This window comes from Sebastes umbrosus, chromosome 8, assembly GCF_015220745.1.
Source record: "Sebastes umbrosus isolate fSebUmb1 chromosome 8, fSebUmb1.pri, whole genome shotgun sequence".
NCBI lineage: Eukaryota > Metazoa > Chordata > Actinopteri > Perciformes > Sebastidae > Sebastes > Sebastes umbrosus.
The window spans coordinates 28,603,061-28,621,998 of record NC_051276.1 but is presented as its reverse complement, the minus strand read 5'-3'; the positions used below and the strand labels follow the sequence as shown (position 1 = coordinate 28,621,998).

The following is an 18,938-nucleotide window of genomic DNA, read 5'->3' as shown; positions in this document are numbered from 1 at the left end:
CCCCTCCAACATAGTGGAGAAGTTAATGATAAAACAAAAGAATATTCAAGACGACTGCACTGTAAATGATTTAAAATGTGTTGACATGTATGGACAGAGTGTTCATTACTGGCAAATGCTTCATTTGTCCTATAGAGACTTTAACTTAACTATTTTATTAAGATAAATAAATAGTAACATACTAAACACATCAAAAATATAGATGTATGTGAGATAACTCACAAGAGGCCCTTTTTCACAGCACCAGTATTTTAATATAACATATCTGTGGTTCTTTCACACTGAGAACCCTGTTTAAAGGCACACAATATAATATTTGTATAATATTTATTACCTGCAGCACTTTTCAAATTGAACCGATTAATCCCCCAACTAACTATCCGCAACCTCTGCAGATGGCACGTGCCCAGATGTTAGCAGTGAGGGTCGGAGTCAGGACAGATGTGGTGTGACTGGGTGGTGTGGTTCAGTGACCAACGCGGTGCCCGTGAGTGAGGTAACTGTGGGTCATTTGAGACCAGCCGGGTTGAACTCTCCTCTATATTTACTTATCAAACAATGTCAAACACAGACAAAAGACAAATAGGAAACGAGGGCGGTATTAATGACACCTAACGAGAAGACAGAGTTTGATCTTTAGACATTTATGTACTTATTTAAACCAAGACATAGATAGAGAGGTGGAAGAATTAAAAGGAGTTTTTAAAGACGCATTTTAGCGTGTATTGCCAACATGTTGACACCTCTTTCTTGATGTGTCAATCTGGTTGAAGAAGGTGAGAGTTGCATAAGTTTTGCTCAACTTGAATAACACTTTTTATCGTTCAAAGTCTCATCTTTCACCTCATAAACCTGAGAGAACTTATCTAGTTTTATCATTAGTTCCTGTCATGCATATCTGATAATGACTTTGACATCATAAGTCGATTTCGGATGATAAGAGCCTCAATAACACCCCACCCTGTTCAACTTTATACTGTTAAATGGTTTTGTCTGTCTGTTGTCTGCTAGTATAATTGATATAAACAATCAGGTTCCTACATGCTGCAGACTGTTTGTGCGTCAGCTTCCAGGTCTTCTTGACCTCTAGGAGTCATAACCTTTGGTCAAGCTTGTTGGTGGATCTTTAACTGGTTGACGCGGCCTTCAGGAGGATTGCGAAAGTCTGGAAAGCTCTGGACGTGAGGTGTGAGTGCAGAGGAAGGTGGTATGCGTTCATGCCTTCTATAGGCTGATATTCTCTCCAGGGGGCAACAGTCGAGCACCTGCGCCGAGCAAAGGTTGATCCTGGTCTGAGACAAGATCCAGGCATCTGACAGCTTCAGTCAATCAGCTCTGTCCCAGGAGAAGGTAGGAAAAGTTCAAATTGTATGCTTTTTGGATGTTACAATGTATGTCCTTTGTTGTGATAAGTTGCTATGGTGACTGCATGTCTTATTTGAGGATGATGCACAAAGAAAATATCTGTTTCTCTTTTTCTGCTTCAGCTGAACAGTAAATGAATTTCACCATTTAATTTAAGATTTTAAGGCTGAGAAAAATACACTGAAGATGTATTGACAGAAGCGAACTGAATGCTCCAGCCTCCGGGGGTTTGTACTATATGGTAAATATGTTTTGAGAAAAACACAAGTGACTAAGAGATGGAAATAACCCTCATCTGATGTGAGCAAGCTGCTTGAGCTTTAACTGTTTGGTCAACAGAGACGGAGTCGTTCTTTAAATCACCCGATTGGCTCACATGAAAAACTAAACAAACAGCTGGATCTCATTCTGACATACTGAGACTAAACATACTGTATGTACTCTGGACTCTTTAAGTTTATCCTATGGGACTGTAGGACTTCTACTCATTTTTTACCAGAAGATTTAACACACAAAGTTGTCTTCAAAGGTAACGTCTGCTGTCTGGGTAATGTACAAATCTCCGAGTCATGAATGAAATCGTTGCCACACTGTAGTTTTGTAAGTCGTGTGAACTTTGATCCAGATAATATTTTGACCAAAGTTAAGAACTAGAGGTCAGACTGAGAGTCTGCCTGGTCGACAGATCTTTATCTAATATGATTTTATTACAACTGTATCAGGACATATGTCAGTGAATGTGTTGCTTATTTGCAGTTTGCAATTTTTTTTATTATAAAGCAAGTTTAAGTGCTGTATAAATACTATGAAAGTATGGAATCGCTCAACTCACAGCCCGTATTTAGAAACTGAGCCTTTCAAACAAGCTGTCAGGAATTCTGTAACTTTGTTATGTCACAAATCTACAATATATAGACCATGGTTGCGTCTGAAATGCTATTTTAGTATGCTAAAACAGTATGTCAGATTTTTTAGCATGTCGGAAACCTTAGTATGAAACCAGTAGTACGCGAATTGCATACTATTTCCGGTGAAATATTACAGTATGCAACGACACTACAGCGGCATAAATATCCCAAGATGCAATGCAGTATGTTGAACGATGGTACACGTATTGGGTATGTAGTGCATAGTATGTGTTTTTGGATGAAGCCTATGAGAATGACATCAGCTGACAGGAAGTAACCATGGACCCGAGCTGTTGCCTAGCAACACAATTCTGTTGAATTGTTTTTCTTCATGAAAATTCCGTTGAAATATGCTAAAACGGAGCGTTTCAGACAAAGGTTAAATACAGGTATATTCAGGCAGACAGTATGAGAAAAATAAATGTTTTTTATACATTAAAGCATGTAAATATGTTCTAGTAGAATCCCAAAATACATAAAGTATGAACCTGAAAATTAGCATGATACGGGACCTTTAATTAACTGAGCCTTGACTGAGATGCAGTTTATTGTGCTTCCAAGTGTGATAATTTTGGTCAAAGGGTATGAATGCATGCAGATGTCCTGCAATGCCTTCTGGCACAGTATTCAGAGTTTCGACATTTGGCGATGGCGGTCATTGGCTCTGACCTGTTGCAGTGACTTTGGTGAGTGTCAGTATAAATGACCAGAGCGGTGCTGTTTCATAATAGTCAATCTTATCTGCGTGGAGGATATCTGAAGTGTTTTATTGCTTATTTAACTTCACGCCCATTGAAGATAGCTTTCTCTGTTTTTCCAGCAAATACGAGATGAGTGTCCACGAGGGTTTGGTTAACAGCAATGGTGTCGCAGTCATGGCTGAGAGGTATGTAGAATGATGCATGTCAAATCTTTATTATCATGTTGATTTGATCCATTCGTTCTATGGATCTAAAAATGATGTTTATATCCACAGCATCTCCACCCAAAAGACCCACTCCACTCTCATCCTCAACGGAGGAGCCACCCCAGCTGAGCTCCATGTAACATCTGAGCTGGAGGAAGCCACTGAAGGACTTTCACTGGGTAAGAGAGCGAGTGCAACGTTACCAGAGAGGAACTACTCTGATGTGAAAAGGGAAAGTTTCTGAAAACAAGATGCTTTTATACTTATCGGGCTGCTGATTGTAGAGCACAGTGGTTCCCAAAGTGTTTCAGGGCTGAGACAAATTCAATTCTGTTGTCTTTTATTGTGAAATTCTGGATAGTTTTACCTCTTCAGGCCTCTAAAAACGATTGAAATGATACGCAGTGTTGTAGTCAAGACCACCTAAACCGAGACCAAGTCGTGACCAAGACCAGAGTGTATCGAAACCGAGACAAGACCAAGACCAGACCTGTGCGAGTCCCACACTGCATGACACACTCAACGATAACATGTGAAACATGCAAACCAGAGTCACTCCTCAAAATGATCTGAAAGATCCACATTCCCATAAAAACACCCAGAGAAAACAAATGAAGATTCCTCTTCATTCCCCTTTTTTATTGCCAAATATACTGTATATGTGTGTCTAAGTGTACCGTGAGAAAGGTCTAGATAAAATAATCAAACGGTATCGCAGAGGTGAATTTTATGTGTGGGGATTTTCCTTTGTTTTCTATGAGCAAACAAATACAAACTAACACTGAGGAGCTGAAATCAACTTAATCATCTTTATTCAACCCTCCGTTTTTGTTTTGTGCGTCAGGTTATTGGTTGCATGTGAAGCAGCAAGTTGATGTGATGATACAATCTGAGAAGGCTGCATCACTCTTTAGGTAAACATACGTCTTGAAACACGTACAACCAGTGGAAGAGAGCCGTGAATAGACATTATGTCGCTTTAAAAGGTCAAAGGCCAAAAAAAGCCACTACTACTAGCAGCTGCATGAAGGGCAAGATACTTATGCAGTGCATTAAATCAGCAGGATTGTCAAGTAAACAAAACAAAAAGAACATTTAGAAAGCTCTTCAAATGACACCCCAAAACAAACATTTAACCCTCAAACTGGACTCAGAGAACTCCCCTCGTTGTTAGCTGCAGGTTTGGCGTTCAGATGGATCATTATTTTGTACTTGTTGTCACTCAGAGTTCATTGTTTTTTGCGTTTTTTAAAGTCCGAGAGGCTGTAAACAGCTGGGTAGCTGAAATTTAAAGGGAAATAGCAGCATGTGTTTGTGGATTATATAACCAAGGACAATGAAAAAGGGAAAAATAAGGAAGAAGATCGATAACATGTTAAGAAGTAGAGTGATCTGAACCAGTCTGATGGTCTGGTGCGTCTGAAAAGCCTTGTGGGTGTTTTTAGATGCAGTTCCACTGTATCACATGATGCACCGAGGTCTTTGAAAAGTTTGTGACCTTTAATGAAAACAATTGTTTTAAAAGCAGACGGAAGTTTGGATATTAGACTTGAAGTACTGACTGTACAGCCACATGCCTTACGCTGAAGAGGAAACTGCACCTCAGAGTCAAAGAGGTGTAACGATAGCTCGTGGGCTAACGTGTTACATGTTTTAGGAGTTTTTGCAGGAAGCTGACAGCATGGTAAAAACAGATTTTTCCCTTTTTGCAGAAGACCAAACAAAGATTTAGCAAAAGGAAGGAGCAAATGAATCCATAACATCCTACTGTAGAGTTTTAGCAGACTGGTGATGGCGGAAAAGAAAATAACATTAAGTACAATAAAAAAAAGATTAAAAGCAGGGCTTTATAGCTACACAAACAAACTATAAAACTTACAAAGCAGTATTGTGTCTGTGTTATTTGATGCTCTCACCAACTTCCTCTAACCAAACCTGATTGGTAGGTATTGACATTCCTGGTTTGTCTCAGGTGACAGTATAGCGTCACATGTTCACCGTACAACCTGCAAATCCTGTTGCATTGACACATCAGGAGAGCGTCCTCCAGAGATGTCTGCAGTCCTCAAATACACCCGACTCTTCTTCTAACGCTTGCTGTGTCTCGGTGCGGTACAGGGAACTTAACTTGTCATTAATGGCGGGTAAATACAGCTGCCCTTGTTGTCCCAATACAGAAGAGCCCAAGGCAGTTCCCTTGTTGGCGAATTTGCCTCCTGCACGTCTGGCCCCAGCTGACCAGCTATGGTGCACCAGCAGAGACAAGGCGGTCAAGCTGAGGATGGAGGGCTCGGGTCCGGCCTCGGAGACTCCCCGGACCGTCCATCAGCTGTTCCAGGACACAGTGGAGACGTTCGGGGATTTTCCAGCCTTGGCTTCCAAAGCAGGGGGCCGGTGGGTGACCCTGACGTGGAGGCAGTACTATGATCAGTGCCGGGCCGCAGCTAAGAGTTTCCTCAAGGTTTGTTTGTTCTGCAAATTGACTTGTTCTGCATATATTGTACAAACAAACTATACTGTTATTACAGTACAATCAGGAAATACTTTGGCAGTGGCACATTTGTTTTTAGTTCTCTAGTCCAGCACATTAGTTTTTGAGTGAAACATTAACTGTGTTAAGTTGTCTGGTAACAATTTATAATAAATCTCATTTATAAACAGTAAATTGATAATTAATTAAACTTACTTAATAGTTATTTTACTGTTAACAAACTGAAATGATAATAATGTTTACTGATTATTAGTAATGGTATAATTTCTATTATTGTATCATAAGTTTGTGTAATATGACATAATTAGTTTATAGATTATATATTGTATCATAGCTGATAAGAGTTGAAAATAATTACACTCTGATTACATTAGTAAACTATTTATTAACAGTTTTTTGTTGCACACATTATAACATTTTATATACTATATCAAGTATTTGTTAGTGATTACTAAATGATTTGTAAACTTTTAAGAAATTGTTTATAAAACATCTATAAACATTACATAGCTAGATGGACCAGAAACCAATTATTAACCACTGACAAAGTATTAACTATTTATCTAAATAATGTTTATAGACGCTTTACAAAGTATTTATTAACCATTTAACAAAGGTATTATAATCATGAGTTGCAACTTTATAACAGCCATCCAAATAATGTTTATAGAGGGTATACAAACCAATTATTAAAAGTGTTACAAATATCTATCTATGTAATATTTATAGATGTTTTACAGACAATTTCTTTAAGGTTTACAAATAATATCTTAATCATTCAACCATACTTATATATTATATATATAGAGAGTATATAAAATCTTATGTGTGTAACAATAAACTGTTAAAATTACATAAATTATAGCATTACTAATATTTAGTAAACATTTTTAATTATCATTTTGTTGTTTGTTAACAGTAAAATAACTAAGTTTAATTAATCAATTTACCATTTATAAATTATGTTTTTTATAAAGTGTTACCAGTTGTCATTTAGCTTTAATTTAAGGGTGTTTACATCCGTTTTGGGTCAACTGTGAAAGAGTTGTAGCCTATTTTTATACAAACTGTAGTCCTATGTACATATGTATATGTGCATATTACATATATAACAAACTTTAAAAGGAACTAAGTGGACAAGTTGCCATAAGGTCATCATTTTTGATAAAACGACCCAAAGACAGACACTCATCTTTAACAGTGATGATCTTCCAGACTTTTACTGCAGCCATCTGCAGCACATACATAACCTGTTGGGAAGTAAAAAGGTCTTGGTTTGCCGTGTTTATATGTTTAGAATCATTATTCTCCTAAAACTGGAGGACTAGGGATAAAAACATGCTATAAAATCTGCACCCAATATGAATATGAACACCCTCAAACACCCTTAAAGCCACCAAGTCATACTCCAAAGAAATACTCCACTACAGTATATATTACTTTCTGCCTGCACTGTATGTAATATCCTACATTTGTGCATTGCACATGGAGTATATTACAGGTATTACAAGCTCCACAACACCTTCAGCTCCTGTTTGCACCTGTTTTGTAAACAGTACCTCAGTATTTCCTCCCTGCTCTCACTGCGTCCTCGGTGGTGTGAAAATTAACACTTGGGTGTGTGAAATTCACAGCTTATGTTACGTCTACTGTTTCATGAGGCGGAGTGGCTTTTGAAACTACATGTAGGTCAAGAGTAATGGAGGCAATGTGCTACTGTGTCATTAAAGATACATGCAACAATAACTTGTCTTCTTTTTAGTTGGGGCTGGAGCGTTTCCATGGCGTGGGGATCCTGGGATTCAACTCGCCCGAATGGTTCATCTCAGACGTCGGCTGCATCTTTGCCGGGTAAGATCACATTTAATTGAGCTGAGAGAGATTAAATTCCATTTTGACCCGTAGAGATGCCTCAGCATTGTTTCACCTGACGCTGCACTTTTATCTCTGGCCATGCTTATCTCAAAACTCATCTCTGTGTCCCCGCCCGCACGCCTTTTTTAAATTCTCAGGAGGCCGAATGTGCGTGTTAAGCTTGAATCCAGCCGTTGTCCTCAGATGAATGCATATCATTTAACTTGTGTAGTTAATGCATCTATTCAAAGACTTAAATGTCACACAGATTCACTTACAAAAACATGTTATTTTGCAACTTTAATTCCTGCAGTAGATGAGATATCCAGTAAAATAAAAGTATAAAATAAAAATCATTAAAGCTGCCGTCGGTAACTTTGAGCAAATGTGATAAAAAGTTATTTTTATAAACCTGTCACTATGTCCTGACAGTTTTGCATGAGACATGTTCCTCTTCCGGTGTCCTCAGGTACTCCTAATGGCATTTGAAGATTTCAACATGCCCGAAGGAAAACAACCAATTACAGCCGAGGAGTCTCTAATGTAGCTGTCAATCACTGCTCTCGAAACTCGCGAACTCTGATCAAACGGTCAAACTAGGCAGCGCTGATCAAATATGAATCAATATTCTGTTACTTTAATGCCTATTTCTCTCCTTGTGAGTTTTTAGAAAGATCTTGTAGTGTACTGTTTAGCTGTAAAATGAGAAAGTTTGCTCGGGCCGGTGGGTGGTACTTGGTTTTGGCTCGACTGTTTTCAATATGGTGGCCGAGTCATAAACTTTCTCATTTTACAACTTACCTACTGCAGCTTTAATGCAGAAACTGAATGTTTTATCTTCTGGCTGTTGATGTTTTGGGATATTTTAGATTCTTGATGTGTTGTTTTAGATTGGTTAACAGCTCTTCGGTTGTTTTAAAATGCCATTTAGATTGTTTCGAGGATAAAATCTTTATTTACGGTTTGATTGTCGCATTATTCTTGTGTTATCTGTCTTATGTTTGTCACTCATTGTCAATGCTGCCTATTTTGGACAGGAGTTTTCCTGGTTAAACTATAAGGTTTAAAAAAAAAAAAGAATAATGAATGAATATATCAAATACTAACTTCAGTCATTTCTGCTCAGTCTCTGAAAAATTATTTGTGATACAAACTGTTGGCAAATGAGCAAAATACACAGTGAATCATGCAAGGAAATTTGTGCCGTAGGGGTCTGGCAACTGGAATTTACACCACCAACTCGCCCGAAGCTTGTCGCTATGTGGCTGAGAGCTGTGAGGCCAACATCATGGTTGTGGAAAACCAGAAACAGCTCGACAAAATCCTGCAGGTCAGGAAATTTATTAGAGCGCCTGTATTGACTATTTGCAAAGATTAAAAAAAAATGTGTCCTCACATGCCTTTGTTTCATTTTGTCTTTCCCAACAGGTTAAAGATCAACTACCTCACCTGAAAGCTATTGTCCAGTATAAAGGCGAGCTGAAGCAGAAAGCACCATTCCTGTATACAGTACGTTCACTCAGCAAACACTGAACTCAAACGTGTTAAAGTGCACTACAGTACAGTACTGTTGTTCAGTACAGTTCAGTCTGGATTTAGACACACTTTTTTTTATATAATCTCTTAATTTGTGTAGTGGGCAGAGTTCATGAAGCAGGGAGAGGACGTACCTGACGAGCAGCTGGATGCTGTGATTGACAGTCTTCGGGTCAACGAGTGCTGTACTCTCATCTTCACATCTGGAACTACTGGCAACCCTAAAGGAGTCATGTTGAGCCATGACAATGTGAGTTATCTAGACAAATTACTTTCCCTTTTGTGGCTTTTATTGTTTTAACTTTTTATATGTTATTCCTTGTTAGGGCTGAATTGATTGTTTTCATTATCGATTAATATAATATCATTTAGATTATTAAAAAAGTAAAACAATCTGTGAAAAACTGCACATCACAACTTCCCAACATGAACACAACATGACATCTTCAAATGTCTTGTTTTGTTCGACCAAAAGTCCAAAACACAATGACGTTCAATTTACGATGATATGTATGACAAAGAAAAGCAACAAATGATTTCATTTGAGAAGCTGGAACCAGATAATGTCTGGCATTTGTTTGCTATTTTTGCTTGACTGAAACCTTTACTTAGACATGCTAGGCTTTTGAATGTGAAAGAGATTGTGATTAAAGTAAAATAAAGTAATAAATAAATAGCGATTATGGTCACATAAGGTAGAAAACAGCATGTGACATGTATATAAACACAAAAATAATACATAATATGTTAGACAGAGGTAGGTTTAAATTAAAAGTAATAGTAAAATCGACAAAAACATGAACACAGCTGAATAAAAGGCAGTTGGTGTGTTTGTGGTTTCTGCGTTGGGAAGAGTTTTACTGCAGGCTTTGATCGATATTTAGATTAATAGTAGGAATAACAGACATTTTCCTAAACCAGACTTTTGGGAGCATTTTAACACCATCCAATTAAGTGTTTGTTAATTTAAATGGAAAGAAGAAGAGGACCCAACATGGAACCCTGAGGAACTCCAGAAACTGCTACAAGATATATCTATGCTAACGCATCAAATACTATCTTGCAGGTAGCACTTTAATTACAAACTCACTTTTTTCCTGCCTCCATCAAGAGAATATTTTTTCAAATAAAATAAAAATCTATAAAGTTATTGATCCCAACCTTTTCACCGCCATATGTGGGGCGGTCCCCGAGGACTTAAAGATCACAGCTAACCCAGCTGCAGTTGTTGCCTCCTCTACATTGCTTGCTTGATGACGGATTCTCCTCAAATGGAAAAACCACTGCACCGCCATCTCATAAACGCTAGCTGGTGGATGTAAAGATACACCGCAGACAGCTAAACCATACTACTATTGGCTACGTTTTATAAGATACCGATAAGAGCCTGTTGTTCGCAGACTTGTTTTGTGAAAATTAAAGAAAAATATTTGAATAAAAAACTCTGTTTTGACTCCTCTCCCATTTTTAATGTGCAGCTGACATGGACAGTCCACATGGCATCTTCCATGCTCAGTTTTAAACCCGCTGAGGAGGTCGTGGTCAGTTACCTGCCGCTCAGCCACGTGGCAGCCCAGCTCGTTGACATTTGGTTGGGTGTTCATTTTGCCATGACCACCTACTTTGCAGAGCCAGACGCCCTCAAGGTAAGGATGCCTACTGTTGTATAAACACAGAATTAATAATGAAGGTCTCCTATTTTGACTATAATCCCCAATAATTTTCCCAGGGCTCCTTAGTAAACACACTGAAAGAAGCTCGTCCAACTTGTTTCCTGGGGGTTCCTCGTGTGTGGGAGAAGATGCAGGAGAAGATGAGAGCTACGGTGGCCAAGGTATCCCCAATGAAGAGGGCAATCGGCGACTGGGCCAAGTCCATCGGCCTGCAGTACAACTACAGTGTCATGAGCGGGTGAGACAGCAGCAAAGATGCTTTGTTAGAATTCATGATAGTATGCTAACATTTGCTAATTAGCAGTAAACTCAAAGTACAGCTCAGGCTGATGGGAATGACATTAGCTCTGCGTGCTTGGCGCTAGATGAAAAGTCAGTGGGCCCAGTTTTTAATTCCTAACAAATCTTAACTTCAACATATATAACGGGTGTGAATTTGACTTTATCTTTTGGGTTACAGGGAGAATCGGGTGCCGTGGGGCTTCATGCTGGCTAATAATCTGGTCTTGAAGAAGGTCCGTGATGCGCTGGGCTTAGACCGCTGCAGGTTCTGCTTCACGGGCGCCGCCCCCATCACCAAAGAGACTCTGGAGTACTTCATGAGCCTGAACATCCCTTTGTTGGAGCTATACGGCATGAGTGAAAGCTCCGGCCCGCACGCCCTCTCCAGTGACACTGAATACCGCATGACAAGGTCAGCAGCAGCAATGCATTATGGAACGTGTCAACTATAATTAAAAATGTGTTAGAATGCTACGAGATGCTGTGACAACCTGTAATTTTCTCTCCAGTGAACATTTTACTTGAAAGGGAACTCCACAGATTTTACACATTGAGGCAGCGCCGGGTCAGTTGGTTGAAGACTACAAGTTTGAAAATGAAAAAATCTGGCAGTGTGGCGTTAGAAAGAAGTGAGCTTACCAGACGTCTGTAGCCCACTCCTTAGCTCTGAGTCTGTGTCAGTGGGGGTCCCGAGCCATGTTGATGAGGCCAGCTGCAGATGGGAAGAAACTGCTCTTCTTGTGGGTCATGAGGTTTTGGTCCTGATGGACCGCAGCTTCCCGCCAGAGGAAAGTGATTCAAAGAGTTTGTGTCCAGGGTGTGAGGGATCGGCTACAATCTTTCCTGCCCGCCCCAGGGTCCTGGAGGCGTACAGGTCCTGGAGGGATGACAGAGCCAGCCCTTGTCCTTGGCTGTAGCAGCAGCGTGCGGGATGGTGATCAAGGAGGTGAAGATGATGGCAGTGTAGAGGAGCACCATCATTGTCTGTGGCAGGTTGAACTTCTTCAGCTGCCGCAGGAAGTACATCCTCTGTGGTGCTTTTTTGATGAGGGTGCTGATGTTCAGCTCCCACTTGAGATCCTGGGTGATGATGTAGCCCAGCAAGCAGAAGGACTCCACAGTGTTGACTGGGGAGTCACACAGGGTGATGGGGGCGGGTGGTGCTGCATTCTTCCCTCAAATCCTCAACCATCTCCAGTGTCTTAAGAGCGTTTACCTCTAAGTTGTTCTGACCGCACCAGGTCATCAGATAGTCACTTGTAGGCAGACTCCTCCCCACCAGAGATGAGCCCAATGAGGTTGGTGTCATCCACGAACTTCACGAGCTGGACGGACTGATGACTGGAGGTGCAGCCGTTGGTGTACAGGGAGAAGAGCAGAGTGGAAAGAACGCAGCCTTGAGGGTAACCAGTTCAGTGCTGAAGGTCTGGGACTCTGAGACGTGTTTCCCCAGCTTCAGTCTGTCATCCACCTGCAGGTGTAGTTGTGCACGTTCAGCTGAGAGAGTTTGTCCTGCAGCAGAGTTGGGATGATGGTTAACTAATATCTGGTGAAGTCCATGTGACGTTTTGCACGAGTTTGTGATGTTTCCTAACTACAGTGTGCAACATCTTCCTACAGTATTTGGGATGTGTTTGTTCCAGTTTTGTGCCCATAATAAAATCTAACAATTTTCTTTTAATCCTGTGTAAAGCACTTTGGGCTTCATCTTTGCATGAACAGTGCTATACAGTGTAGCATTCTCCTCCCTCTCCACTATCTGAGCTATATCATTTGCAAGGTTACAGTCGCTGCACCCTGTGCTTAGTAGGGGTGCGGTTGTAGTGCAACTTTAGTCAGGTCAGCTCAGGTCAGGTCTAAATGAGCCTGTTGTTGACTTCTGATCTGTCTCTCCAGCTGTGGAAAAGTGATGCCGGGCTGCAAGACGAAGCTGGAGAACCCAGATGAGGACGGGAGTGGAGAGATCTGTTTCTGGGGTCGGCACGTCTTCATGGGCTACCTGGACATGCCGGAAAAAACAATAGAGGCTCTCGACGACGACGGCTGGCTGCACTCTGGAGATCTGGGACGACACGACCAGAATGACTTCCTGTACATCACAGGAAGGATCAAAGGTGAGCTGTAGTCCCTTTGGAGGGGCCCACAGGACTATAGCCTACTACCTAACTGTATATAAAGTAGTTAAAACAATATTGACCTCCACCAGCCACAACAGTAAAATGCTGCCTACACTTTGATGCATCAGTATTAAAATGAATCTGTTAATATCATATCTGACTTTTAACATTGCATCCTGGCTCTAGCACTTAAGTGTCAAAAGCAAGACAACACTTTCCAAAGTAGTCAAACTGGAAAGTACAATTACAGGCCGCAAACAAGTACCACTAATCTACTGCCCTCGGGGCAAAGGTGCAGAGTACCCTGTGCAAAGAAAAAAATCTATTAAAAATTGTTTGTTTCTGTTGCCATAAAATATCGTAATCAGTAAGGACAGACACTTATTGAAGCCAGCTTGCTACCTCTGCACACAGCACGTTATACCTATTTATAGAACCTTGATTCAGTCCTCACCATCGAGTACCTACTGATCCTTTTAATGGAGCTTCTATTGTGTTTTTATGTAAATGTGTTTTAATGTGTCCTGTCTGGATGTGTTATGATAATGTAGCCTGCCCTTTTTAATAGCAGATTCAACACACACAAATTTCTGTCTTTTGCACTTGAAAGGTAGACAACAAAGTTAATTTCTATTCTATTCTATATGTAATATAATATGTACTTTTCTGCAAAACAAATAGCTTTACTTTTGATACCTTTACTACAATTTGCTGAAAATACTTCTGTACTTTTAATTAAGTAAGATTTTGAATGCAGGACTTGCAGCATTTTTACATTGTTGTATTGGTATTAAGTACTGATAACTTAAAGTACTCTACAATGAGAAAGAGAGAGTGCACTTTTTAGGACAATAATCTGATGCTAAAACACATTCTCTGCATTTCATTTTCTACATTTAGATTTTATTTTAGATTAGTTTGTAGTGAAAGGAAGTGGGGGTGGTAACTTGATGATAACTGAATATTTTTCCACTGCTGGTTGTGCTTAAAAAGAAAAAAATTTGCACATAAAATCCAGGAAAACGACACAATACAGTGTTTAGTCAAAAATGTCAAAGGTTGTTGTGTTTAATTATAACATTGCACTCTGAACATTGTCTAACAGGTGACACTCTTCTAAAATTAAACTGTCTACTTTGCACAGAACTGATCATCACCGCCGGTGGAGAGAACATCCCTCCCGTGCCCATCGAGGACTCAGTGAAGGCCGAGGTGCCCATCATCAGCAACGCCATGCTGCTCGGAGACAAGCTGAAGTTCCTCTCCATGATGCTCACGCTCAAAGTAACCGGGCCTCCATCCCCGCATGCAGTCACAGCTAATGAATAAATAAAACAAACAATAATGACCCATCTCTGTTTCCACAGTGCGTCGTGGACGACAACGGCGAGCCCACGGACGAGCTGACCCCCGAGGCTTTGAGTTTCTGCCAGCAGCATGGCGTCACGGCGACCAAGGTGTCAGAGATAATAGCCAATAAGGAGCCAGCTATCTACAAAGCCATTCAGGAAGGCGTAGAGCGCGCCAACGCCATAGCCACCTCCAACGCCCAGAAGATCCAGAAGTGGGTGTTACTGGAGCGAGACTTCTCCGTCGAAGGAGGAGAACTGGGTGAGTTGCATTGTTTTGCTTCCTCCTTTTGGTATTAAAACTGGAGCAAAGGTCGGCACACAACACTATTATTATTTATGTAGTCACTACAGCTGTTAACCGAGTTTAATCAGCTTTTAATCAGGGTGATGTCCTGATCAGACAAGCCTTGTGACTGTGCCACATGCCAGACAACATTCCAGTAAAGTTTGTTTGATAGCGATCAAATCTTTCCCTCGGAAACATTTTTAAAGCTCCTGAAATGTCATCACTGTGTGGGTGTCACTCAGCACAGACTTCAGCTTGACATTTACATTGAATTAACCTGTTTTTTTCTTTTTTTAAATGTCTATGCAGGACCCACCATGAAACTGAGGAGGCCCATTGTTGTGAAGAAGTACCAGGAGACGATAAACGAATTGTATGCAGTGGCCGCGGAAAGACCGTAGACTGTACTGCACGGAGATGAGATAATGCTGACGACAGGCGGCCGTGAGAAACCTGCAGGGCAAGTTTATGAACATTGTGTTGTGCCCAGATGTCGTGTTGAGAAATATATAAATCTCTTTTCACCTGAATGTTAAAGGTGTAAAAGAGGTTTATAATTTAAAGGGGGGGGAACCTTGATTCTGATTGTATTTAAAGGTCTAGTGTGTTGGATTTAGGGGGATTTATTGGCAGAAATGGAATATAATATTCATGAAACTAAGAATCGTGTTTTCGTTAGCTTAGAATGAGCCCTTCATATCTACATAGGGAGCTGGTCCTCTTCCACAGAGTCCGCCACGTTGCTCCGCCATGTATCGACAGTAACGCAGAACGGACAAACGGTTATGTTACCTGAAGGCCATCGTGGTTCTCCAACATGCTTGTAAAGGGAGGGGTGAGCGGCAAGCACACAGGAAGAGCGCCGGGCTTTGAAGCAAATTTTCATAGTGGCCATACGGTGGTACTACAACTTCCGTGTCCGTCACGTGATGCCATTGGGCCCAAAAATATTTTTTTCCCATAGACTCACATTGGGAAAGAAATATCTGTAAATCAGCGCATAATTATTTTTACGGTTAATGAACTTCCCAGTACGAACACTTGAATCGCCCTTATTTAAATCATTACGTCCTAAAAGCTGTAAAATGAACTAATAGCTGAATCCAGAGTTATTTCCCTTCATCATGTGAATGAGACCCAGTCCGAGGCTGGACCGAGGGCTGGGAGGCGGAGTTAAAGGAAACGCTAGTGCTTTTGCTCTATGGGCCCAATAGATGCAGAATTACACCAGAAGATCCGGGTAATTTATCACTCGCCAGTTGAGCCATTTTGCCAAGTTTCTTTCTTTATACATCCATGGTGAACAGAGGGGTATTCAGTTGGTTGTAATCTGCAACCTCACCGCTAGATGCCACTAAATCTTACACACTGGTCCTTTAATGGAATAGAGGTTTGTGCTATGTTTTAATATTTCTGTTGTCTGTTTTGAGTCGATATTTAAGCTGTTAAATGTACATACGGTTTCACTGCAGCTGTGCACGTTTTGTAAATAAAACATCGAAATCGGAGCCAAATCCTGCCATTTACTGTTGGCACATACAGGTAAATTGTATGCCATCACATTGTGAAACACTGGATGGTGTCTGTCGTCATTTTTACAGTTTGTGATCCACTGTGGCCAAGATGAAACTCTCCTGTCTTGGTCATAAGCAGCAATATCTATTTAAAGATTTTACCGCATTAATTGCCAGTGTTCATGTTGTGAGATAATCAGCATAGAAAAGGTGCAGACATCCAAGAGTGGATGGAGGTTATGTCTGAATAAATATGTCTATAATAAGATTATAAGAATATCAATAGTTTAATCATTTCTACAATCACAAATGCAAATTTTAAAGCATACATTTTAATTTGTGCTCCTCCATGTACAGTTTGACAAAAATGTAAATGTTTATTTTAAGATGTTCCATGATTGTCAATAAAAAAAGTGAGTGATTTGGACAAATTGACCAAACCTGTTTCAAATATGTGCATTTTTCTTTTTTTAAATACATTTTTAAATTATCACTTTTTTATTCAGTGAATGTGTAGGCTACGGTGTATATCGGACAGATCTGAACTACTTCTATGCTATTTATTTACTTATATTATTCAGAAAATGTTTGGCATTTTGCTTGATTAATGACGTAAGATATAAACTATCAATTATCAAAATATATGGTTAAATATTTGATAAGTGTTTCAGCATTTAAAAAAATGACGTACCATTACCACAAATTTTCAATTTGCCCAATACTTTGGTTTATGATGAAATACCTGCAAAATTATTATTTATTTGTGTTAGCAAATATTAGTATGCTAAGGTCTGTGCATACATACTAGCACGCTAAACTAAGATGTTGAACATGGTAAACATAAAAATATCAGCATGGTGTAGGCTACTAACGTTAGCTGTTAGTTCACATTTAGAGTAACTGTCCCAGAGAGATATTTGTTTTTACAGCCAGTACACAGAAACATACATAGCAACAACACATAGCCGCTAGCCTGCTAAACATCAGCATTTTAGCTTTAACTTTATTAAAGGGACTATTTGTAACTTTTGAAGCGTATAAATGTAGCGGGTCGCCACACATGCGCGTTCGCATATGCGCGCTCGCGTGTGGCTGGAGCCTCGTCTCCGCTGCCTGCTCTCCTTCACTCAGAATGCACGCGCGTCCTCGCTGTCTCGCTCCACCTCTAGACGTGAACGCGCGCTCACTCCACACTGCAGAAGAGTTAGTTTAGCTCTGAGAATATCTAGTGAATGCACAGGGGACGTTTGTGCAGAAATAAATGCTGCAGTTCCTCCAGACCAACAGAGCTTTTCCGTGTCTTGTGAAGTGACGGAGCTCTTCAGAGAGTTACGTTACCCTCTCGTTACCGACCAGGTGCCGGCGTCTCCTCTGCTCTCTACGGCTGCGGGCGGAGAGAGCAGAGGAGACATGCTGCAGAGCCCCGCTGCTTCAGCCTGCACTTAGGCAGGAAAAGCCAACACTAGGATCAGATCTAAATCATGTTCATGGAGAGACCTTCGTCTGGTCAGCTAACATTACTGCCAAGCAGCTGAAATATAGAGTGATATTGTGCTTTTAGCTGACGTGTGTCGCCTCACTGTTTTGAGCGATGCTCGTTCAGGTATATTTAGAGCGAGCAAGCACGAACGCCGTCGAAAGCCGTTTAACATTATTGAATTTGATGATTTGTTTACCGTGATTGCAGATCCTGTTGATTTCTTTGGCGCTGTGCTGTAGATCTGTTTCGTCACCACAAATTGTGAAAGTAGGTTATCAACAAAAAATTCCCTCCACTTACTCTCAGACATATCAGATTGCATTCTTGGACAAATGGTTGTGTTGCTCGCAAGATAAAGTTGTATTTCATGCAAAACTGTCTCGGTTCAGCCGGAGGTGATCTCCTGAGGAGAATATATCTTAAGCATCTTGTCCTCCTGCATTTTTTTTACCTTTTAAACTGTTTGTATAGGGTTGGGCTGCACGTACACTAGCCAGAGGCGCTTTTACACCTGACAAAGAGTAATGTTGATGATGATGAGGATGATAATACATCTGGCACACTCATCTCTGTGTCTCTGAACACAGGGAGACAGATCTTTAACTTAACGCTGGCTGGTCCCTGCCTTACATGACCTCTAACCCAATTTTTCATCATTTTCTACCAATACCTTTAGGTTAATATATATATACTGTATAAAAAAAATATCAATAAAGAAAATTAGACTTTTATTGCCCCATGACCAACCAACAAAGTTTCCAGCATATTAAATGTATGAAAGTGATTCAATCATGCATGTTGACGGGGCGGCAGCGGCTCAGGAGATAGAGCGTGTCGTCCAATAATCGAAATATCGGTGGTTCGATCCCTGGCTCCTCCAGTCTGCATGTCGAAATGTCCAAATTGCTCGGTAGACTAGAAAGGTGCTATATAAATGCAAATCCATTCACCATTTACCATGATTCAATCTCACCTAATAGTTCTCTATTAAGCATTGGCAAAATATGGCATACAAAATATATATATAGCCATATATATCCATATATATACTATATACTCTATATGCATATATATGTACCTGTTTATCATTAATGTTCAAGTAAACTATGCTGTATTATATAAAACACGCCAAAACGTGCCAAATATATATGAAACATGCCAAAGATTGAAGTA

At 40.3% G+C, this 18,938-nt stretch overlaps 1 protein-coding gene across 2 annotated transcripts; it reads left to right on the top strand.

Moving 5' to 3' along the window:
• The first annotated feature begins 1,141 nt into the window (after positions 1-1,141).
• On the top strand, positions 1,142-16,725 carry LOC119493439 (long-chain-fatty-acid--CoA ligase ACSBG2-like). Of its 2 annotated transcripts, none has more exons than XM_037778718.1 (15): positions 1,142-1,350; positions 3,094-3,159; positions 3,250-3,359; positions 5,358-5,641; positions 7,434-7,522; positions 8,735-8,855; positions 8,954-9,034; positions 9,162-9,311; positions 10,540-10,707; positions 10,791-10,972; positions 11,195-11,428; positions 12,913-13,130; positions 14,278-14,417; positions 14,501-14,744; positions 15,081-16,725. In XM_037778718.1, exons 2-15 carry the CDS (start codon positions 3,104-3,106, stop codon positions 15,170-15,172), a joined length of 2,169 nt encoding a protein of 722 aa, XP_037634646.1. In that variant the 5' UTR covers positions 1,142-1,350; positions 3,094-3,103; the 3' UTR covers positions 15,173-16,725. The 2 variants fall into 2 exon arrangements, with proteins under 2 accessions (XP_037634646.1, XP_037634647.1); XM_037778719.1 differs by lacking the exon at positions 1,142-1,350 and adding an exon at positions 1,788-1,894.
• The last annotated feature ends 2,213 nt before the right edge of the window (positions 16,726-18,938 follow it).